Source organism: Dermacentor andersoni, chromosome 10 (genome assembly GCF_023375885.2).
Source record: "Dermacentor andersoni chromosome 10, qqDerAnde1_hic_scaffold, whole genome shotgun sequence".
Taxonomy (NCBI): Eukaryota; Metazoa; Arthropoda; class Arachnida; order Ixodida; family Ixodidae; genus Dermacentor; species Dermacentor andersoni.
The window spans coordinates 98,854,694-98,878,426 of record NC_092823.1 but is presented as its reverse complement, the minus strand read 5'-3'; the positions used below and the strand labels follow the sequence as shown (position 1 = coordinate 98,878,426).

At 51.7% G+C, this 23,733-nt stretch overlaps 1 protein-coding gene across 1 annotated transcript in view; it reads left to right on the top strand.

The window, feature by feature from the left end:
- Positions 1–23,733, top strand: part of LOC126543572 (uncharacterized) — a 64,051-nt gene that overhangs the window by 17,415 nt on the left and 22,903 nt on the right. Inside the window, exons 2-4 of the mRNA XM_050190683.3 lie at positions 11,201–11,724; positions 21,529–21,834; positions 22,594–22,645. Of these exons, the coding sequence (XP_050046640.2) occupies positions 11,275–11,724; positions 21,529–21,834; positions 22,594–22,645 (808 nt within the window). The 5' untranslated portion in view covers positions 11,201–11,274. The remainder of the gene's footprint in view (positions 1–11,200; positions 11,725–21,528; positions 21,835–22,593; positions 22,646–23,733) is intronic.

Here is a 23,733-nt window from a genome sequence, read left to right as displayed (position 1 = left end):
CAGCGCAGAGCTTGCCCGTTAAACTTGAGTCAACCGACACCACACGAAACACGCCGCGGTTGACCAACCCAACGTCCACACGGTTCATTCACCACATCACAGGTCACACGAAGTCAAGAGTGCCATATTTTAAATCACTGCAGCACCAAACGGACCTGAAAATTCATTTCCTTCGACAGATTTCTCGTTCACTCGCCAGTTACGAACTCGATGGACGCGCTAGGCCTACGCGTAACGTAAACAACATCGGCGATAGGCGAGTGTTGATTATCCAGACTTCGGAGCTCGTAAACGTGTTTCCATTCGTTTTGAGCACAACAAAATGCACATACAACAAGCACAGACGTTGCGGCAATCGTGATTCGGTTGGCTGTTTTAGCAGACGATCGTACCGAGCCCGGCGGAACCCAGTGGGCAGGTTGGATTAGTCGGCGTCGTTCGAAGTCGCTTCGGATCCACGTCGCACTGCCACAACCCACGGTCGTCGGTCGGTCGGTCGTGTCGTTGTCGGCCTACTATTACAACACTGTCTTTCAGGAACAGTGTCGCGCGCGTCGTGCGTCCAAAAAACTCGGACGATCGTTGGTGCCGGCGTCTTCGCACGGTCGGCCATCAGGCCTAGCAGCCAGAGGCTCCGCAGCCTCCGATTGGTTGACGCCTGCGAGGCGTCGCAGCCTCCCATTGGTGCACGCCGGCGCAGCTTCGCCGCGCGCCGGCAAACTTCTAGCATCGGCAGTAGACATAATCGCTACGCCACGTTCCGCTTCAGCGAGTTCCCGACCGACGCTTTGACGCATTTGACCCTTGGGCGCGCGCCGAAGCTTTCCAGCGCGTGCCAGTGGTTGGGGCATTACGGATTCCGCGTGGTAGCTCGGTCGGCGCTGCCTTTGACAGTTCGACTCGCGCGCGACAGAAACTGGTTCACGCGCGCATTCTAAGTGGAACTTTCCATCGTGCGCTGTGTGATTGTGCGTGTTTTTCTTCTTTGGGTCGCCCAAAAGCTAGGAGGGGGGGGCGGGGGGGTATTCTGTAAGTGTCCACCCACCTTGTGGACATGTCCATTTCGTCGGCTGCTCAAATGCCGATTGGCTTGGGGCGCCTGTTTCCTTCTGACGCCGTGCCAGGACGCAGCCAATCAGAACTTCAGCGGAAGACGAAGTGGATGTGACCGCTAGCTGGACACTTGCAGAACACCCCCTCCCCCTTCCCCCCGCCCGGCTGCTAGCTTTCGCGATGACCACCGCTCCGGCACAGCGCGTCTCCGCCAGCACTCCGCGAATGCAGCGCGGGTCCTTTGTTTTCGGCTCATCTGTTGCGAACCGTTTTCGAGCGTCTGTATATTCTGAGCACCCTGTGGTCACGTTTGTGTGTCGCTACCCATCTCTCTCTCTCCGCCCCCTCATGACAGAAACAAGGGATACCCGCAACCGTTTTTTTTTTTTGTTTGGAAGATTCCCCATTCCCCCTGCCCCCGTTCATGTTAATAACTACACCTACTAAGTATGCAGCCTGGTGTCTATCAGCAACCGCGGTAAACCTGCACTACCAGTATAGTTTTAAAGGAATACTGACGTGATACGTTCCGATTTTTTTTTCTCCTTCTTTTGTTTCCTGCGTTAGATCAAGGCCCTCGATATCGAGGACCTTCAAGTATTGCAGACTGAAATAATAATAATAATAATAATAATAATAATAATAATAATAATAAGAGGAAGAAGAATAATGATGATGATGATAATTGAAGCATGCAAGGAAAGCAGGGAGGTGTCTAGCAGGCGCGCCTCCGGAAAGAGAGACTGTACTGAAGCTGCCGCTTCATGCGGAGTTGCACGTCGGGGCTTATTTACATACGTGCACTATCCTCGAGGAACTGCAGCAAAACGCGTGTCGCTCTCTGAGCTTGCGATGCACGCGTATGTGTGTACGTACCACCTCCACATAACCGAGAATCATGTTGGGGAGCCCAGGTTATCCGACGTGTTTCGATGTATAGTGTCGTCGGAGCGGGGACGCATGCAACTATATACGGTAACAGTTAAATACAGTTCGGCCGGCTGCTGCAGAATGTGTACGCGGCGGCGTACATCCGGCCAGCTGAGCTATACGAAATTTGGTGATCGTGCCTTCCATTTCAAAGGGTATAAGCGTCTGTCTATACCGACGGGATAAGTGCCTCGCCGTTAAGTTCCGCATTCTCTTCCACCGCGACCGCATTATCGCCGAATGCATTGCATAATAGTTGGGCCGCGATGATTCTGCGCGCATGGAAGGGGTAAATCCAATACGTGTGGGGAAATCACGCCGCCCGCGTGTAACCGTTCGCGCGCCGTACGCCTTTCAACTGATCCGCCGGAGTGGCATCTGCTTCTGGTGCCGTTCGGTTTTATCCGATGATTGGCCCCATCCTCGGACGCTCTCGAACTCGCTTGTCTCGTCTTTCTTTCCGCGACCGCTCTATCTCTCCCGCGCGCGCGCGCGATCACGTGATCTCGACGGGTGTCGCGTGCTGTCTCCCGTGAACTGCGCGGCTCATCCCTTTGATCCCGTAATTGGGGGTGGAGTCGTCTACCCTCCCCCGCTCGCTTCAAAATTTCGTCGCGCTAACAGCCGCTGAAGCTGCTGCTGCTGCCGCCTAATACAGTCGTGCCGTATAACAGCGCGTTAAACGCCCTGTGCCTGGCGTAATTGGGAGCGTCTGCCTCGGTCGCGCCGTGTCAGACAACCCTTTCTCCGCGCCCAGCTGCCAGATCCGTGCTCCTCTGCTATAGTGTGTACAGTCTCCAGACTCCATCTGCTGTGTGTGTCCTCCCTCTGCCTCTGTTTCCGTTATGTGTGCGATTGTGCGTAGCGAAAAAAGAAGATAACTGAGAGGAAGAACGATGGAAGGAGGCTGCACATTAAAGCGCGCATATCGTAATTTACTTCCGGCTGATCAGACTAGACTCTCTCTTCCGGTGTCGCTGGGGGCACCCGCGGTGCTGTTCGGGATCGGTTTCGCACTGATTTGGTCGCGTGCTCACCCGTTTTCCTTGCTTCTTTCTTTTCTTTTTTTTTAAACCGCGGGACTTTTTCGCATAAGTTGGCACCGTTTTACCGGGACAACTGTCGCGGGAATCTTCGGCTGCGTTCTACTACGTTACCGTAAAGTCGGTCACAGCTGGTATATAGTAGCAATTCCCGGCGACGGTCACCACAGCGTCGTCGTGCTGAAGATTACGTGAACCAAGGAGCTTCAACCGGTATGGAACCGGGGAGTTGACTTTCAAAGTTTTCTAGCCAACCATGGTGGAATTATATATATATATATTGTAGTGTAACAATAGCGGGACAAGGCAGCACACAACGGGGGAGCTCAAATTCGACCTATACGCACCCGCCTATAACGCTGCGACAAGTACAGGCGCACGCACTTAACAATAAGCACCGGGTTACGGTTGGTGACGCGTATTCGACAAGGTAAGACATGAAGCGGTACATGAGCCATCGTCAGAGGCGGAGCAAATAAGCGGCAAGAGCTGTATGCACGGAGGAAGGAAACGTGATATAAGAAGCGCCGACCGACTCTTCCTGAAGCCATGCATACCCCTCGGGTATTTTCTTTCTTTATCCCCTCAAAAAGTCCGTCCAACTCGCGATCCTGCTCTCGGCGCGTGCTCGACCCAGTGGCCTCCGTTGGCCGTAGTCATTAATCGACTCACTCGAGTGCCTTATGTACCGACCGCTCCGTTTGCACGTTTTCTCCCGATACGCTGGTGCAGTTTCGGTCGTTCGTCGGAACGTAAGCACTTATTGTCAGCGTTCCCGTGTGATCACACGGCAGCCGCACGTTAATTACTGTCGTCGCAGCCGTCGTCTTTTCGAAAGCGCCTGTGCCGAGGCCGGCGGTGGCACTTTCTCTCTCTCCCTCTCTCTCTCTCTCTCGGAGACTGGCCAATAGTCGGGCAACCCAAAAGAATAGAACATACTATACATAAAATGTGAAATGACATTAACTACCTCAGTCGACAATAGGGCGTTTGGAATCAGATGAGTGTATGGTAACAACAATGGAGGAATACATCATATAATTCTGACACAATTCTAAACTAAATTTGACATGAAGAAAGAAAGAAGCATGTTCAGTTAATAGTTCTTCATCGGAGGCAAATCGCTTGCTCCGATCAGCCTTTCATAATTTATTTATTTTTTTTTTGTATACGCGCCATCTTTTTAGGCTTGTTATCACGACCATCATCGTTCGTGCGTTGCTGTTTTTTTCTAACTCACATGCATGGTGGAAACAGTGCCACTCTCCTTACAATACTCATGCTGTCGCTGTGACGTATTAGCACCTTCGGCAAACCTTGGTTTTTCTTTTGATTGGAATACGTATGCGACTGTCGTGGTTAAGGGCCGTTATACTCGGAAGAAAGATCAATACCTCAGAGATTTCTTTATTCTCTTAACTAAACCTCTGAGAACATCATTTTTTGCCCTCAACTAATCGATGTTATACGTTTAGGGGCTCCTATACCGGATCTCGACAATCCGACATGATGCCCACGCCACGCCGACGTCATTGTCGTCGAGCGTCCGCTGTCGTCACCCGCCGCGGTGTAGCTCACTGGTTACGTGGCTGCCTTCTGCAGAGCTCGATGGTCGCAGGTTCGATGCCAGTCGCAGCGGGCGCATTCCGATTGAGACGGAACGCGAAAAACGCTCGCGTTTGCCGTGCGTTGGGCGCGCACGCTAAAAAAAACCCAGGTGGTTAGGATTTATCCTCGGCACACCACTGTGCCGTGCCTCGTATAATTAATCGCGGGGCTATATGGCACGCCACACCTTGCATTCCTAATTAACTTAAAGCATCCCTTGTCGTCAGGCCGTCGTCGTCATCATTGTCGCTGTGGTCGTATCGTGTGCCCTTCCGTGAACTAAGCCGTAACAAGCGGACGGTTGATCGTTCGTTCGTTCGTTAGTTCGTTCGAGCGAACGAACGAATAAAGAGTGACTGTAAGAAGAACGCGAAACGCTCGAGAGTTTAATCCGATCGCCGTCTGTGTGCGGGCTTTTAGCTTTCGGGAACGCCGATCGTCGCCTAGGTCGCTTAATGTATTTACGCTCCTCGTGTAATACGAGAACGAAGGACGGAGGGAGGGGGGGGGGGGGGATTCGAAGGCGCGAGGAATGCGGGTGTGAAGTTGGCTGGTATATAGCCGGTACTTCGTCATGGCGGGCCGACGAAGTTTCGACCGAAGTGTCTGGCACACGGTGTGTTAGATTTACTGTCGCCATTTAGTTAAAGGCCAAACGACGCGAGCAGTCAATCGGAATCTTGGCTGATTTTGATTCTCTCTCATTCGACCTGCAATTCTGCGGCAGCCCTCCGCTTTCCTGCCTCTTTATAAAATTTGCTTCAGACATTCAGTCGGGGCTGCTGAAGTATTCATCCAGTACTGCTTTTCGTTTATTTAGCCGGAGAGAGCTAGAGCGTTGGGCTTTCAATGGAGAAAATGAATGTCAGAGTCAGTCCTTCGCACCCAGGCTCCATGCGCCGCTATGTCAGCGTGACGTCACGTATTCGGAAACGCATTCGGAACTCGCTAAGTTCGAGCCCGCAGTTTGCTTATAGTGGAACGTAATCCATTTTTTTATGTATATCCATAAAGGGTTGTCTGGTCCCGAGTAGATGTCAAAATACAAGACGTCGTCGACGGGGTGTAGTGCGGCAAGTTCACGGTGGAGTCGCCGCCTGTCTTTCGTTTATGATGCTCGTCTGCTTTCCTGAATCTCCACTTACGGTAATACTGACCTTTCTGTGTGATCACCAAGCTCGCTAAGCAATCCAGCTTTTATCTGTAGTTTCACTTCAAGAGGGAGCTTTAGGTCGGGTGCTCCTACCCATATACATAGTAAAACAGAAATCGTTTTATTGTGATAGCAATTATATGACACCCCAAGCACATTTCTGCCTTCGCCGTCGCCGCTATGTTCCGTATAAAGTCGAAACTCGGTAACGTCTTCGCCGCGCGCCGTACGCTTTATGTGCGGGTGAAAGCTTGCGAGGGTCAGCCGGCGATTGCGGCTCAGTGTCGCGCGGGAGGGAGGAAAGCGGTGCGGAAGCGCGCCGTCTTTTGTCGCGGGCGAGGCACGGCTGCTGCTTACGGCGCGGCCGCTCGGCCGCCGTATCTTGCAAGTGATCTACGACGTGCACAAAGGAGTGCCGGTAGCTTCATATACACTGTGCTTTCGACGTTTAGCTCGCGATCCAGCGAGAGACAGCCCAAAGGTCAATTCGCTCGCTGCCGCTGCCACGCTTACTCGCTCCAGCGTTTTGACAGCGAGTTTCCGCGGTCATCGAGCGAGAGGTGTTGTTGTTTACCTGTGCGCGCGTGACACCGTACCTGCGAATTTACTTAGTAAGCGAATGTTTGCAAGTTTATACGACCGATAAAAGTATATAATATGCTTACTTCGTGTAGCTGTCTACTAATTTGTTATCGGAATTGATGCTTCGCCTTTCGGGTGAAACTGCGACTTTTTTTTCTCAGCAACCACTGCACCCAATCTGGCAAAGTGTGTTGTATCTAAAATTAAAAGTTAGAATCTAATGACTGTTGGAAGCGGATTTTTTATTTAGGTCGTCGATTCTTTAATGAAAATATGCCGGAAATCGCACACATTTAGGGAAACGAAACTATGAAATTTACGACTCTGGAATTCGGCAGTAAAATATATCACAATTCTGTAAATTGCATCTATTCGTAAATTTAAAGCAGAGAAACTTGAAGTATTATACAGCGCTCTGAAATATAATGTTCTTATGTGAGCATTACTATTACAAAACTCTGGTAAACATTGTAACAAATTGACGTAAGCTGTAAATTTATGTATTACATTTGTCCGTTTTAGGTGCTGTAACGGACGCTGGTTGCGGAACGGTGGTAGATGTTTTTGATGCAGAGGGACAAGTTTGTGAACTTCAGGCTTTCATTTTTTTTAAGCTTACAATATTTTTGAGGAATTCTTGCACAAAGATTCAGGCCGTAGATCGTAATTTACCTTCCGATGCTCACTAGAATTTAACGTTCTCACTAAAATGCAACATATTTCCTTAATATCGGCTGAGTAGTTATCTCAGAAACGCGATTCTGCCTTGTACATGTATTTGAATAGGTGGCATGTCGCAGTTAATTGGGCCATAGCTAAATCTTCCTCTTAAAGAGGTAGCGTATTCAGTTCTTCTTCCTTGCTCTTAACTTATTTTGTGTAAATCATGACTAGATACGTGCTAGCTGTAATACGTATAGCGTACCGTGACTAACTGCCTAAAACTCGATTGCGTGCAGTATGTGGAATACAAGCCAGTGTTCAAAATTAGGAGCGTAGTTGTGTGCAGTACGTTTGTCAAAACAAGGAGCTTGGTTAGATGGCGCGACCTGTGTGTTTACTTAGCTGAAGTAGACCTGTTTGACCGCAAGACCTGTTTATTATTGTTAACGCAAAGGGCGAAATATAAAAGTAACTGTTTTTCCTATCATAGAAAGTATATCGTGCGATTGTAGCTCTTCTTTGGTTTTCTATTGATTGTGCGATTTTTAGGCGCGGATTTAGGCCTGCTTCCTGCATACTTTAGCGTTGCGTTGTATCTGCTTTAAAAACCGGTTAAACTGTATTTCTTAATATTATCCTCTTTCTGCGAGAAGAAAAATGAGTAGGTAGGCTTCGTTTCAGTACACCAAAATAGAGTGGAGAAGCCAGCTGTAAGGTGCTTGGAAGATATTGCGTAGTGGCAAGCTGCTTAGTTTCTGTACGCTTTTCACCGAGAGGATTCTGTTGGATGAACGCTTGGCGTAATTTCTTACGTCCGGTCAAACTGATGAGGTCGTCACGAGCAGGCGTAATAAGTCACTAAGGCGTTTTACAAATCACTAGCGGATCTGTGTGAAGGTAACCTGAAACTTCTAGCGGCTGTAAAGATGCCTGTTGCAGTGAGCACTGCTGCTTTTTCTACGTAACGGATCTTTGGATGCACTGTCAAAAAAGTCTGATCGATGACAACAGACGACCGTTTTCATCTACCAGCAGTGCCCCCCCCCCCCCGCATTGTGATAAGGACGCCGTTTTTTTTTAATATATATTGTTTTTATTCTAGAGCAACAGGTTGGCTCATTTGATTTTCCGCCTTTTTTAGCATTTTGCGACGAGCCGATTTTTACAAATGTTCTACCACGTCATTCCAACGCGCTTTCCTCTATTAGCGGCTCTGGCGCGCGAGCGATTCTAGGCCGTGTAAGTGGCTCGAAGGAGTGACGGGAATTTTCACTCTGGTAAACTTATTTATGAGGCTCCATTCTCTTCTAACGCCGCCTGCCGCCATGCGACTTCGCAATTAGTCGTCGTCTGCTGCTGCTGCTTGTGCTGGCCGCCTGCTTCTTGGATCCTGGCCCTCTTCTGTTTTTCCTTCTGACCCCGCATGCGCGTGGACGTGTGTCGTCTGCTAGTTTCCTCTTTGGCGCGTCTCTGTAGTCTGTTCGCGGCGGCCGGACAACACAGCTTCCATTGTCTTCTGGCGCGGTTATGACGACCGAGGTGCCGCGACGGGGCGGCGTGTCCAATCCTGCTTGCGTCAAAGCCCGCTCCACAAGGTGTCTTCTGCTAGACTTTTCTTTTTTCTCTCTCTCTCTCTTCTGCTCTCGACGAATTTGCATTGAATGGACGGTGTGCGTGGCTTTCCGCTCGCGTTTTTGGGAAGTGTGGTAAACACGTCGCAGTGCCCCTCGTTCGTTATATCAGTGGTGTCGAGAGGAAGGTTGTGCGCGCGAGGTAACGTCGAGTAACGTGACTAATTTAAGGGGACCAGTTCGTTCCAGCATGCTCGCTTCTGATCCGGCGTGCAAGTGACGTCAGCGAGTGGTTCAGAAGAATGCGTGGTGTTAAGCTAGGTGGCGTCAAGTACGAGTTTTTTCTTGCGTTTTGGTTTTCTCTTGCGCGTTTCTCCTGTTGTTGTCAGGTGTCTGCAGAATCTCACACTGGATGCGGTGTTTTAAGTGCTAGGAAAAGTAGCGAACGTTGAAACCAACGGAAAGCACTAGGGAATTTCAGTCTTAATTCAAGGGCGGCCGCATTTCGAGAAATTGCAGTTCGGTGGCAGTTGTGCTTCCCTTTTTTGTCTTTCCTTTTCTGTCACTACTGCAGCGGTTTAAAGCGACAAAAAATTTCTACTGCCTGTACCGTGTTCCGTTGATTTAGGGCCTTTGAAACTTTTTTCCACACGCAAAACCGATTATTCCCCAGCGCTTCTTAACACCCCGTTTATTTACGCCATGCTTTCACGACATCGGCGTTCCGTGACAGACATGTCAACGCCATTATAGTATGGGCCACTGAGAGTGTATGAGAAACTGACGTCAGGTCCATCGGTTTGGCTACAGCGTTGCGCGTTTCTGCTTTAACAGAACGGAGCAAATTTAATGATAGGAAAAGCGGGGAGGTTGGGCTGTGCAAGCATGTTTCTGGCCTGCTACACCATGCACGCTCGAGTAGATCAAAACAAAGCTGCGAAGTTCACTAGGTGTATGTAAGTGTCCAACTTTGTGAGATCGGCAAGTGGTCCTTGCTTTCTTTCGATTCGTTTCTTTCTTTTTTTTTTCTTTCGCGTAATCTCTGCCTTAGCAACGAGCCTTAGCCAGGAGCCAAGGTTTTGCCTATGGGAACTTGTCACTGTTTGGGCCAAGTCTCCCTATAGTCGAAACCTTGGCTCCGGGCTGAAGCTTGCCATGCTCGCAAACACTGTCCATGGCTTCAAACCTCCGCCTCCCTGCGACAGCTTTCGTCATGTTTCAATACTAGGCGGCCAGAATGTTGCCGCCGCGTCAAATAAAAAAAAAAATGAATGAAATGAAGAACAAAACGCACACACTTGGAAGCCTCGAAACGCTCCTCACAGCGTGCCGGAAATGTTCTTTAATTCCACAATCTTGCGATACGCGTGCCCCCACCTCGTCACCGCGGCGTCTGAGCGCCGACTGGGGACTGCTCTGAAGAAACCCGGCGCGCGTGTTCTAGCGGCCCGGGCGCACGCCGGGCCTCCTCCTCTCTTTCCTCCTCGCCACAACAAATGCCTAGTCCTGGGAAAGGGAAACAAGGAACCTGTGACGTCACCCTCTTTCTTTCCACCAGGCCCTGGTCAGCGCGCGCCATCTGCCGCGTGGCGAGAGCGAAGACGCGGTAGCTCCTCGGCTTCTCGCCCGCATCTGCGGCGGCTGAGAGGCTACCAGCGGGAGTCTCACTCTCTCGCGCTCTTCGCTCTTCCCAGAGGCGCCTTTGGAGCGAAGTAGAGGGGGAAGGTAGAGGAAACGGCCGCACGGCTGCTTCGTTTTTCTTCCTCCCACAGCGCCGAGGGAAAGGGCGTCGCATAAGAGCGGCTCGCCGGCGTTTTTGCGCCCCATACGCGCACCGGATTTGGCGGAGGGCGATACGTGCTCGCCGCCGCTGCAGCTCGCGTTTTTTCCGAGCCGGCCGCTACCAGCTCGGGGCGCTTTTGTACCAAAAAAAGCAGCACGCAAAGCCCCCTCCTGCACCGCTTGTGTACTCCTGTGTTTTGTGTGCCGTCGTCGTCTGCTCGGACGTCGTCTGTTTCTCCTGTGTGCTGCGCAGTCCGTGATCGTCTGGCAAGAGCGCGCGTCGTCTGCTACTACTCGGCAACGATGCAGCGTGTTGTAGTATTGTGCCACCGGCGTTCGCGGAGGACCACTACGGACGGCGGTCACCGGTAACCCTCCTCGTGCCTACCCTGTGGATTATCGTTCACGACGGAGTTAAATTTTTTGCTTGCTTCGGTGCTGTCGTCGTCTGCTACTCGTCGCGGCTTCCCTGTCGTCTGGCTCCGACTCACACTCGGATTTGGTGCTGCCGTGGATGTGATTTTGTGATCGTGGATTATCCGTTTACTCTTCTGTTTTTCTACTTGCTTTCTTGCGTATACGGCATAGCGCGTCACGATGAGGTTACTATCCCTCGCGGCTAGTCGAAGCCTACGCGTCGCGACCTCGCGTCGCCACGTCTTCTCCGAGAGCCGGCACTGACGTGCGGTTTGGGGCCACAGAGATTATTAGAATTTCTTTTTCTTAACAATATTGCGCGGAAGAAGACAGTTTCCACTGCGAACATTAGAGTAACGGGTCTGCTCTGTTTTATTCTCTCCCCCTTAACGAATAAGACCCGAAGTGGATCCACAAGCCTGTGGGCCCCGGCATCTTCAGTTCTGCCTGTCGCTTAGCAGACGTCGCAACCATGGTAGCGAGCAGATCGGAGCGACGGAGATCGTCCGCTCACTGGGACGAGTCGTCGGACGTCGACGACAGCGCGGTTAGCTGTTCTTCGGCCACGGACTTGCCCGGAGCGTCACCCATGACGTCCTACTACCTCGCGTCCTCGCGGTCGTCGCCGCCTTGTTCGAGGCAGCAAAAGCAGCAACGGTTCTGGTCGAGGCGGGAGTCTTCTAGCGGCTCGGAGACGACGCCGCCTTCGTGCGACCTCCTGCGACAAAGACAACGACGGCCTCGGCGGTCCCACCACCACCAGCAAGTCTTCCCCGAAACGACGACGCGGACGGGTTCCCAGACGCGGTCTTGGACGAGGCCGACCACGCCTTGTTCCCGGTCGTCGTCGACGAGAAGGCCGAAGTGTCTGAGGTCCCTCCTACTTCTGGTTTTATTCTTCGTTCTGCAACAACCACTTCTGGTGAGTTTCTTCTTTTCTTTCTTACTGTTTTTTCTTACATTTTTTGTTCTTTTTGTCGTGTCATGGTGCTGTGCATGATCCATTTGCGGTGACCATTTGCAACTGGTCATCGTTCGATAATTTCCACACTGACGGGGCCGAAACAGACAACTCGCAGGAATGCAAACAGCGCTGACGCAAAATTACAGCGGAGAAACGTTGCTCCGAGTCGATATTGTATATTGGAGATTGCAACACAGCGTTCATCACGATCTGTATAGAATGTTTCGCCCGTTGCTCTGCTTTGCTTCTTTCTCTTAGTGTATACACTCTTTCCGCCGCCCTTCTCGCGTTCCTGTAATCCCGAGGGAAAAGCGATTTGCCGCGACAACAACGACAAAAAACTACGACCGTTTTCCTAATACTGCATCAGTCGCGAATCTGCAATGCTATTTCACCGTTCAAGCTGTAGAACTAGCCCTCGGTGTAACAAATGAAGTTTGCCCACTCACTACCCGCGAAGCCTTTGCGAAAGTCGTAAAACTCCTGGTTCCGTTTCGTGTAGCAGCTCTAAGAGGAAACGAGAGGATGCGCACGAGTTAAAAAGATAACGCTAGATTGTTTATCGATACACACGGGAGGGATGTGCCGCAGTGGAGATATGAAGGGTGCCTTCGAAACATCGCCTCTAATCCATCTCGCCGTGACGCGTAATCCCCGTACAGTTATCGGAACCGCGTACGTGCGACTTGTAATACGCGTCCAGTATCGCGAGACCCCCCCCCCCCCCCCCCCTAATGTTGTTTCAGTTCTGCGTTTCATATCTCGAACGAGCTGGCGAGTTGAGAGAAATTCGCGCCCGCTCCGTCATGTTTTGCGTGCGTGCGCGCGAAACGTAAAACCGCGCCGCTCGAAGACGTCTCGCGGCAAACCCGAGACGACACGACGCGGTCTTTGAACCTCGGCTCGCTGGCTCGGGTTCACGCACCACGGCAGCCCCTAGGAGCTCGACGTACGGCCTCGCTTGCGCAAGATTCGAATTGGCAGTCTCGCAGATATAGGTCCGCTGTGTATGCGAGAGAGCCTTCTTGATCGAAACTTGGAGCTCGCCTCGCTTATGTAGCAACGGCTGGTTCGCTTTGGCCCTGTGTACATGTCGGGGTCTTTATGGAGAAGGCGGGTTCATGTTGGTTAGATTCGAGTGCGCCTCAGTGAATATGCCCGAACCGCCTCGCCTGTGATATGTACTTTCCCAAACTTCACGCCTGGTTTCCGGTCGATATTTTGCATGTTTCTCGACCGCACGATATCAGCTCAGGATGGACTGGCAGGTCGCGAGACTAGGCAGCAGGGAGGTTGGCCTCTCTCTGCGCGGTTAGTGCAACAACCATCGAAGCACTAGGAGGTTGTTCACGGGGAGAGCGAGAGAGAGATTAACTTTATTGACCGAGCCGTTCTCGCCGATAATATAACATCAGGCTTTGGGATCGAGGCACGCTTTTTGAATCTCCGTGCCTTTTGGAAACGGGCGCGGAATTAACTGCGCGCGTATTTCCCCGTTGCCGAGCATTCCTTGTGGCTTCACTTTGTTGGAAGATTCTGCCCTATCTAGGGTGGGGTGGGCGGAATACGGCGCCCTTCCACGCGAGCGCGTCTGCCCACCGTGCGTATTCGGACGGCTCTCACTTTGCAGATAAGCAGAGTTCGTGTACAGATCGTAATGGGCTTCGCCGAAAAATGGCCCACACGGGAAATTGACAGCCTCTGACGTGGGATCGGTTCGAAAGAAACACTGCCGAGAAACATCGGCACAGGAAATTGGTAATCTCCGATGTCGTTCAGTGTTTTTCGGTGTCGGGCAGCCTTGGGATCGTGTATTGCCTTCGTGGAGTACGTCTCCTTCTTCTGTGTACGCCTTCTTTTCAACTTTTGTCTTGCGGAGCCGTATTCAGACTAGGCTGCTGCGCCGTGTATAAAACGGTGGTTTCACCCGTCGCAAAATATGTTGTCCGAGGTGTACAAACAACCGAGCGTTCCCGGCCCAACGGGGCCCGTATACACCTCGACGCTGGGGTCGACCGTTAGGGGCGAACTGCGTACAGGCATGACTTGACGCCCGACGATCGGTCCTTCGGTCGCTTCTCCGAGTCGCGCGATCGGCTACGAATCGCTTAGTACACACAAGTCGCCGAGGTGTAAGCACGCGGAGCGAAATAAATTGCGCGCGCTCTAAAAATCCCGGCTCAGCAGGAGAGAGCGGGGGGGTGGCTCTTCGTTTAAAAAAGACGCGGTCGCCTTAACGCCCTGCCCGACTATACCGTGCGCCTCTGCGAGGTCCGCGCAACAAACAGACAACAACAACAAAAGGAAATTCGCCGCGGTTTAGTACTTCGGAGTCCGAATACTCAGCGGCCGCGCAGAGCTTTCAAAGACGAGTAAAGGCTGCTCCACCCGTGAACGGGTACGTGCCCCCCCCTATACGCCCCCCCTCAAGAAGAACCCGCCGTCTGCTCTTCTCGGAGATAGATGCAGGCGCCCGGGGAAGAACGTCTTTCGCGTTCGGGAGCTGAGACGAGACCGCGGTCTCTATTTTTGAAGAAGCCCCGGGCTCTACCGCAGCCGACCCGGCGTCGGCGGCCGCCGCCTCGCTCGTAGCTGCTTTCTCTCTCTCTCTTTCTCGGGCACTCACTCCGCCCTTCGCGCTTGTCCCCGCGAAAAAAAAAGAAGGAAGGAGCGAGATGAAAAAAATGAAGCGGGGTTGGAAATACGCCGCCGCTCTGCCGAGGAGGTACTTCACCGACCGTGCGTCCTGTGGGTGCCTCGAAGGGGGACTGTCGCTTGGGCCTTCTGCGTGGCGTCGTAGAGGAGGAACAAAGCAAAAATTGCCGACAGAATTGGCAGGACTATGCTCACTCACACTACAGGGCTTCTTTTTTCAATCGTCGTACTACCAGCATGAACTCAAAAAACGCGAACAATTCCGAAACTTCTACAGTGCGTTGCTCCCTCTGCAGGTTCACCTGCATTTGTAACAGCGCCTGCATTGAGACACCAAAACAACGTACACATAAAACTACTGAACATGGCCAGAAGCCGGCTACTACTACTACTACATCTACCATCTACTAGAAGGAAGCATTCTTGCATTGCTTGTAATGTGTCATAACCTTTCTGCGGCCGGAACCCCAGCTCGTGCTCCGTATGACGCGCGGTGGAAAAACTGGCACGAGTGCTGCTACAGACAATACCGCGCGGTATCCCGGTGGCTACCGTGGCTTTCTCCGCTTCCCCGAGCCAACGACGTAGCCACTTGAATTCCCCGGCCACTTTCACGTCTGTAGCGGGAAGCGAAGGCAACCCAGACGCGTGTTGAGGCACCGTCGTACAGTGGTCAACACGGATTGCGTAACCTTCCGGTCATTTCGCGCAACGTTATCGTCCGTGTCCCACGGCGCAGCGTATGTGGGATAGCGCGGCCGTGTGTTTTAGTTGTTTCTGTAGTCTGTCCACAGCGGTTGACGATCATTTCGGCGTCGGATCCCTCTTTGAACGAGGCCCGTTCCATCTCTCGATTCTTTCATTTCGGAGTTGGTGTACGCAGTCACCAGAAGGACCGCGACTAGCGTGGCGACGTTACGCTCCTAGCTATGTCTCTTTGCAGTCCTAGTGTACGTGGCTGGCTCGCGTACTAAGCCAACCAGAGTCGTGGGCGCACCGATGTTTCCCAATACTTGACCTCGATGAGGACTTCTGCCTAATCGAACACCTACACGCTTACAGAGTGCTGCGGCTGTAAACAGTTGCCTCTATTTGTCTGTCTGTTTATGCTCCTGGGTAGCTATACCTTACAGAGCTTGTAATCTCGCCACGGAGGTTAGGGTTTCTCTCCAAACAAACCACTTTTTTTTTTTTTCATTCGCAAAAGCACGCCCGCGAAGTATAATCTAAAGAATTTACGGCAACTCATGCGTGGGCGTTACTTGCGAGTAAGCGTACTTGCCTGGTTTCCCTTTCTTTTTACTTACTTGACTTTTTTTTTTCGTTGTAGACGTAATACGCTATAACGAGGCCGAGAAAGCGTAGCGTCGTTACCCCGGTCGTACAGACGTCGCGCAACCTATAGAGGCCGCGCTGCGTATTGCCTTCTTGTTCGGGGTCGGCCGTAGGCGGCTCTCCAACCGTCTACGCGAAGGCTTCGAAAAAGAAAAGAGAGACATATAATAATGAAAGTCAACGGACATCTCAAAAGTCTACGGTGCGACAGTATACGCTAGCCGAAAGTTTACAGTTTTCGCCCCCACCTCGTGCTTTTATCAATTTCTTTTTCTAGGTCTATTCTTCAATTCCTTCTTTACGTCTTAGTACATCGTGTATAGTACGGTCTGTCTTTTTTTTTTTATTGTTTTTGTTTTTTGTCTTAAGTCGGTCTTACGAACCCCGCGGTGCCGATAGGATAGTGCGTGGTCGTCCCGCTTCGCTGCAGCACCTCAGTGGGCGTTCGTTCGTTCGGTCGAAGGGGGGGAGGGGGGAAAGAGGTTGTAGCGTACAGATCTTGCGGTGCCGATTGGAGAACATCTGTTCGACCCGGCTGGTGGCGTGTTTATTTTTTTTCTTTACTCTTTCTTCATCTGCTTTTACACAATTTTCTTTAATCTGTTTTCGTGCTTTGAAAAGAATTCGAGGCTCCGGCAGCGCACTGTCGTTGCCTTGGAACGGCGTGGAAGAAGGCGTTCGCGCACGATCAAGGTTCTTTCTTCACGGCGGCTAACCAAATGGCGAGTCCACGCCGGTGTCTTTTCTCTTTTGGTTTTTTTTGCATCTCTTTGTGCAGCACTTCCGGTGTCGTAAACTTAATACCGGGCACGCTTAGACTACGCATGCTGCTGTAGGAGCAGTGAAGTGTCGTGTGTTGGTTCATTTTTGTTCGCCTGCTATTCCCGACTCTTCGTCATTCGCGAATGGGTGCCGGAGTAGTGTCTTGTTCGCTGAGGAGCTCCTTGTTTTATTTTTCCATCACTTCAGTTCATCGCGATTCTTTTTTTTTTTCTAGATAAAGCTTACTGCTTTTTTACCGCCAATAGTAATGATGGAACTTTTCCGTCACCTTGCGGAGCACGATACTTCACATTCCACTTCTGCGAGGAGTGAACCGATCGCTCGAGCAGTGTTCGTCGTCTGTTTTCTGGGCGCGGGCGTCAGCGATGTCGTCTGCCCGCGGCGCCGTATTTGAAATTTCAAACTCGTCTGCTCGGCGTTCGGTCGCCGCAGAAAGCGCGGCAGGTGTCGCGGCGGCATCTGCTCCCTTGAGCGCGCGCGCGCGTTGCGTCTGCTCGAACGACCTCGCTCGCGGGCAGCATATGCGCCAGGTGTTCCGGTGGGGTGCCCCTGGCCACTGCTTTTTATTTCTCCCCGTTTTTGTCACTCTTTCTTTTTTGGTTCACTTCATCTCTTTATCTGACTTTCTCGCTGCTTATTAGCTTTGCCTTCAGTCTTGTAGGAGGCCGGCCGAAAAATAAGATTCAGTTCATTCGCACAGTGTGGTGATCGTTTCGGCAGTGCAAGGTTTCTTTTTTCCAGCTACATTTTCTTTTTTGTCTTTGTTACTTTAGCTGGCATTATCGCCACCACTGGCAGGTGACGCTCGCGACTTCCTCGTTGTAATCTCGTAGCGCGAAAAGAATTTCAGTGCCAGCCGACGAAAAGAGGACTTTTCGGGGAAACAGACGACACGTAATTGCTCCGCTTACTGCGCCTTCTGCTTCTGTATGGCACTGTCGTGCGCGTCTGTGTCGTCTGCGCTCGAGGCGCGTGTAGCAACCGCTTGTATAATTTCGAACAGACGGCATCTTTTTGTAGTTCGTCTGTTGCTCGTCTGCCTTTACTCGGAGCCTGAAATTTCCGGGCAGGAACGCGAGCAAAAATTTTAAAAATGATTTTAATGAAGTAAGCTCTGCCCGGCATTTCCCCACGTGCGCTAAGATCCGTTTGCGAACACAGCGGCTGTTGATCCTCGATTGATTAGTTCCATTGCGCCGATGGTATACTTTGTATCTTATACCTTCCTCGTGAACATGGAGGCTAGTTTCTTGCGAGCTCAACGAACCCGTAGCTCGATGTTTCCATAATATCACCCCCGCCTGCGCGCGTGCCACCTACGAGAGCAGGTCCACCCTGCTTATTTTCTGTATACCGTATACGTGCACGTCGATGATGGAGTCTCGAAAGGAAAAAAAAAAAAAAGAGGAGGGTTCCCGTTAATATAGTTGCGGTTCGAACACCGCGTCCGTCATCACAGTGCGTTGAAAGGACGGGCTCGCACGTTCAAGGCTTCTAGCTTTTGTCTATTTCTTTTTCGAACCTGAAACGTCGCCGGCCCCCCACTCTGCGCCTGTGTGTTTATGTTTATGCCTTCCTGAGCGGCGGTGATCGCTTCAACCCTCCCCCCCGCCCCCCCCTCGGCCTAACGCTTTTCTTGTCTCTAGACGACGAAGTAACCCTAAGCTTTGAGAGGCCGGTGTTCGTGGAACGGCAGACGGTTTTGTCGATCGACACCGTTCGGTCGTCGTACTCGCTTTTCCCGTTTGTGGTTTTTTGTTTCAGCTGTCTCTTACGGGCGTCTGGTCGCATTCGTTTACTTGCACCTTTCCTTAGGCCTCGCTTTCTTTCTTTTTTGTGTGTACCTGTTGGGCGGACAACAACGAAACAAGTATTTGGAGAGGTATCTTTATATTAGTAATCTTTGTGTTGATTCTCGTTAAACCAGTGCATTTTGAGCAGCCCTTACATGATAAGCCGCGGAATTATAGTACAACTTTTTTTGGGGGTAAATCCACACAAACCTTTCCACATTGCAGCCCATAACGTTTTTTTTTTCTTTTCAATTTAGAGAACATTGACGCGACAAACATGATGATCGATAGTTTAATCTTCGTCCCAAAGTAGTACAGTCCCTTGATACGTAGAAAGCAGAAGAAAAAAAAAAGGAAGCTTGACTTTATGCGGACCTTCGTTGGACCTCATGCAACTTAGTGATGATGTGGCTTGAAAAGAAGCAGGAAAGCCGCACCCGTTGTCTTAAAGGGTTTTCGACGCGAGCAGTTCGTTGAACCCCGAGCCACATGGCGTTCAGTGGTGGTGTTACACAGCACCGGCTCGTTCGCGGCTTTCCTGAAATTCGCGCTACACGTACTACGTGCCGTTCCTGTTAGGTTTAACCGGACCAGCGCGATGAGGAAAACAGTTCGCGAAAAGGCGCGAAGAACGGCCGACGGCCCTTGTTGAAAGGCGTTGGAAACGGCAGGAATGAGAGGGGATAGGTTGGGAGTGGGGGGAGAGTGCGTTGCAGGCAGCTGCTGGACTTTCGAACGCGCTTACGCTGGCCTCTTTTGTTTGGCTTTGCTGCTGAGAAGCAATGTTTGTGCGTTTCTGTGTCTGCGAGTCCCGTCTTATTTCGCGAAGCGGCCGCACGTGGCGCGTGATGCCCACTGGCTTGTAGAGGCCTCGGCGCATGCGTAAACATCGCAGATCGCCGCGCGGTTCGCCTCTAGGCGTTTTTCGCACTCCGTCCGTTTGTTTACGCTGATGGCGCAGCCGTCTGTCTTTCTGTACAGTTCTTGCATACAGTGGATGGTGTCTATTTATCGCTTGCCTCTGTGTGTTTCATTTTACTTTTTGTTTTCTTCGTAAGTGCCTATCCGCATCGCGTATCATTGCTGCTTCCTCTACGCCGTTTTCGTCCCTTTTGTGTTGGCAATGTCTGTATTTCTACACGATTGTTTCGTTACAAATTGCTCCTAACGTCGGTGTCGCCCGCTCAGAGTGCGTCGTCTGCTTCTCCTCTTTCGCTTCGTGCCGTTTTTCTTTTTTCGTTTTCTTTCCTCCGTTCGTTTGTTTCAAACAAAAGTCGGTGTCGTCCGGCAAAGGCACGACTCTCCAGAGGCGGAGGAGACCCACGACGACTGCGGTCGTCTGCTTTCTCGAGCACATCGCCGTCTGCTTGTCGTCTGTTTCGCGCTGTGTGGTCTTCTGCTTCTTCTGCGGGCATGCAGCGCCGCCTTTCGGCCGTGCGCAAGAAAGTTGCAAAGCGGTTTGCCGATGCTAACGCGCATTGTTAGCGGCCTCTTCGAGTCCAGCGACGCCCGGCCCCCCCAACGGGAGGCGTGAAGGAACGCGTTTCGCCCGCCCGGCGCTGATGGATGTAGGGCACATGTGTGGCGTGAAACGCGTCGAGTGACCGCGTCGAACTCCTCCGGCGACTTCCGTACTGATATTTTTCCTCTTTCTTTTCTGTCGTTGTTTTTTAGGACAGGGGCCATTTTTCACTGGATGTTCAGCCTGTAGGTGACAATTGAGCGCATTGAATAGGCGCCTCGGAGCCCGCTTTCTTTCGTGGTGGTCTCTGGAGCGGACGCGGAGAATCGTCGTAACCGTTAGTCACTCACGTACAACTGACGTCATCGCGCCCGTTATTCATTTGCGACGTTTCGGGACGTCTGCTACGCTCGTCGGGTTACAGACGACGTTCGGGCACAGTTGATTAAAAACGAGTTATAATTTTCAGCGCTGGTGACGTTTCTGAGCGCACCCCCCGTTGCAGTGTGTTCTGGCGTTCCTTAATTGGTGGTTACCCGGATGTAGTCAGCGGCTCCCCTCGCGTGCTGTGCCTTTCCGAACGCTAACATAATGACAGCCCCGGTGAGCCCTGTATACCTTCGGCGCCATTTAAGCCTTTTCGCTCATGCATTACGCGACGCATGTGTAAGTGCGGCTAACTGATTTACTCATCGATTACCCGCGGTTATTAACTTTCAGTATCGACCGTGAGCCAGAGCCCCGTCGGCCGTCCTTTCGCCGTCTTGATGAGTTCGGCGAGCGCTGGATTGTCCGCAGGGGGAAAGAAGCGGGCGAGGAATTCTGGTCCGGTTGTCGGCTCTTCGCACGCACGGGACCGAGGGAGTCCCGGCCTTCGCTGGGACCGCGAGTTTTTGTTTGTTTCTCTCTGCTCAATCGCCAGCAGCCCGAGGGAGTTTGTGCTAATTTGACACTTCATTTATCCACCTCGCTGCTGCTGCTGCATACGCGCTGCCGCTATAATCGATGGCCATTTTCCGGACCCGGTAAAACGTGCTTTTTTCTTTCCATTTACCCCCCCCCCCCCCCCCCCCCCTGCTCCATCGATTCAAAGACGTCTCCACTGCATGGGTCGGAAATCCTCTACGCGACAGTACTTCGCGGCATTGCCCTTCTCCTCCTCCATTAGACGATTACTAGCTCTGTGCGCTAACAAAACTTTGTCGTTTTTGTTGCTATCGCGTTGTGCTGTTTGCATTTTGTTTGATTATGCATTGCAAAGAGTGTGTCGTCTGGCGGCTATGATTGCTTGCACCAAAGTGCCTCACTTCATCACCTTCCTGTAATGGTCGTCTGCCCGGCTCTCAACATGCCTTTTACCGTTGCCCTGACATTCTCACAGCAAGCACTCGAAGCTCTTGCGTTGTCTGCTCTCGCGTAGCATTTTCTGTTCGGTTCACCAGGAAGTATTCTGGTTGGAATCTTTTCCCGAGAGCCTGTTCTCGCATGCTTCGTCTGTTCAGTGCAGCGCAGCGTCGTTGCTTTAGTGCTTTCTCGTCTGCTATCGCATCTTTCGTCTGCTCACTAGTCACAGCGTCGTCTGGTGCCAGATATCTACACGGTTTTTCTATGTACACTTTCTCGCCTGCTTCCAGCACCGGTGTTCTGTATGCAGTGTATATTTTTTACTGTTGTACCGTTGGGTTCCTTTCAAACGAATGTTATTTGTCTCCCTCTGCACCTTTCGCCGCGCAGGTCCTCGGCTCGGGCGTGTTCGAGCTCCGGCTGGGCTCTTTCTCGAACCCGTCGAACCGCGACTCCCAGGGGGCGTGCTGTTCGACGGGTCTGCCTCCCTCCACCGAAGGGACGCCGTGCCCGGGCAGCCCGTGCCGTGTATCCTTCCGCGTCTGCCTCAAGCACTACCAGAAGACCGTGGACACCGACTCTCCCTGCACGTACGGCGAGCTGAGCACGCCCGTGCTCGTGCAGTCCGCATCGGACGGCGCCATCTTCAACGCGTCCCGGCCGCCCATACGGTTCCCCTTCGAGTTCTCCTGGCCCGTGAGTACATCTCTTTATTAGCTGAGCGTGGCTCGTGACTCCTGAAAATCGCCACTGACTTTTGTGTTGAGGCATCGTCCTTATTCTGTCAATTAATTCTTTCACAAGGCGTTGCCACATACAAGAAGGGTGTCATCAACTAATGCGCTCGCAACAGACTTTGATAGCCTTCTTAACATATAGATATATCTACTCTATGTGGACTTAGAACCGACTTTGACACTTAGCCTCGACTTGCAAAATGACATTGCCTGTTGATTAACTTATAACAGATCTCAGTCGACTGCTTTATACAGAATCTAGTGAATGTGAACCCAAACCAGCGCTGCTGAGTTTGTTGCCCAGCCTCCGCAACCGTGGAAACCGAAACTAAAGATCGGCGTAAGCACGTTCACGGTCTTGTGGGTACGGCACTCTTTCATTTAATCTGTGTTCTTCGAAGGCTGCACATTATCGATTATTATCGATATTAGAGCGTTTGTTGACACCCGACAGACAAATTTTAAAGGCTGTGCTAAATTAACGCAGTGGCAAGTGAATTCGAATTCGGATAGCGGTACTGATTATCCAGCGTGTGACATCGGGGCGATTCACATTGCCCGTACTCAGCACGACGTAGTTGAACGGACACTTTTTATCACTAAGCTGCAACACCGTTGCCGTTAGCACCTAATTCACTTTAACCGGTTAGCGCTGTAATGGCGCTCAACAATCCGCACATATATTTGTCTAATCGCGGATTATATCTCTCCGTTCCAGGGCACTTTCTCGCTAATCATCGAAGCCTGGCACGAAGGACCTGCGCCTGCCGGTGAGTCAATCAGTGATATCGACGCATCGATTCGTTCAGTTGGCGCGGTTCCCGCATTCATGCTTATACCAGCGAACGTATATATACCAGCGACCAAGAGCAGCGTCGGTTCCCCAATTAACGGAGATTACGCCCGCTCCGCACTCTCTCGTCATCTTCCGTCATCGTTATCGCTCACTGGACGTTGGTCAAAGGCTCGTTAAGGCCCTCGAAATGTGTCGTAATTGCCAGGCACCGTGTTCGCTAATCAACGCTTTATTGACACGTCGCCTAGCTTCGAAACCGACAGGAGTGGACAGCCGAGGGTCAACGGGTACAAAGTATCAAAAAAGAGAGATGCGGGTCACCATGTCCTTTGGGATGCTCGTCTGTGTGCGCGTGTGTGTCGTTACGCCACATCGCACTTGCTGCCGCCCGCGCGTAGCGGGTATTTTTTTTTTTTTCCTCCTACCCAAGTACGCAAATACGGGAGGTGTGGCGTCGGCTTTTAACCACATAATTGCACCACCCTCTCTCCGGCTCTGCCGTCCTCGCCTCATTACGGTGAGCGCGTCGCGCGCCCTGTGTGTTTGGCCGCAGGCTGCTTCTCTCGCGTAGAGCCTCTTTAAATGGCCGAGCTAAACCAAACGTGGGCTGGGCTTAACTGTCTAGCACGCAAGCCAGTCGAGGAAAAAGGCTGTGGGATAGCGGCACAGCGGACGTCCATTCCTTTTGTCTCCTCGCCGGCTCTCCGACACCACTTGGCGGCCTGGTTTTCCTTTTCCTTTTCTTTATTTTTTTCGGGGCTCCTTCACTGTGAACTACGGCGTTGACAAGGCGAGCCTTGCTGTACGACCTCGTCCGTAGACTTTGTAGGTGTAACCAACTGTGACTATAGAGGCAGGTGTCGGAAGGACGGATCTAAGGCATGGCTGCGTCAACAGTTGCGAATATGTTGAAGAGCTTGTTGGATGAATGCTAGAAGCACAGTGACTTGTCTTGTTGTGATCTGGCAGACGTTAGATAGAAATAGAAGTGGGATGTGAAAGGCAGGGAGGGTAACCGGAAGACAAGCTTCTACTTTGCTATTGTTAGGATGCGTCGATGCT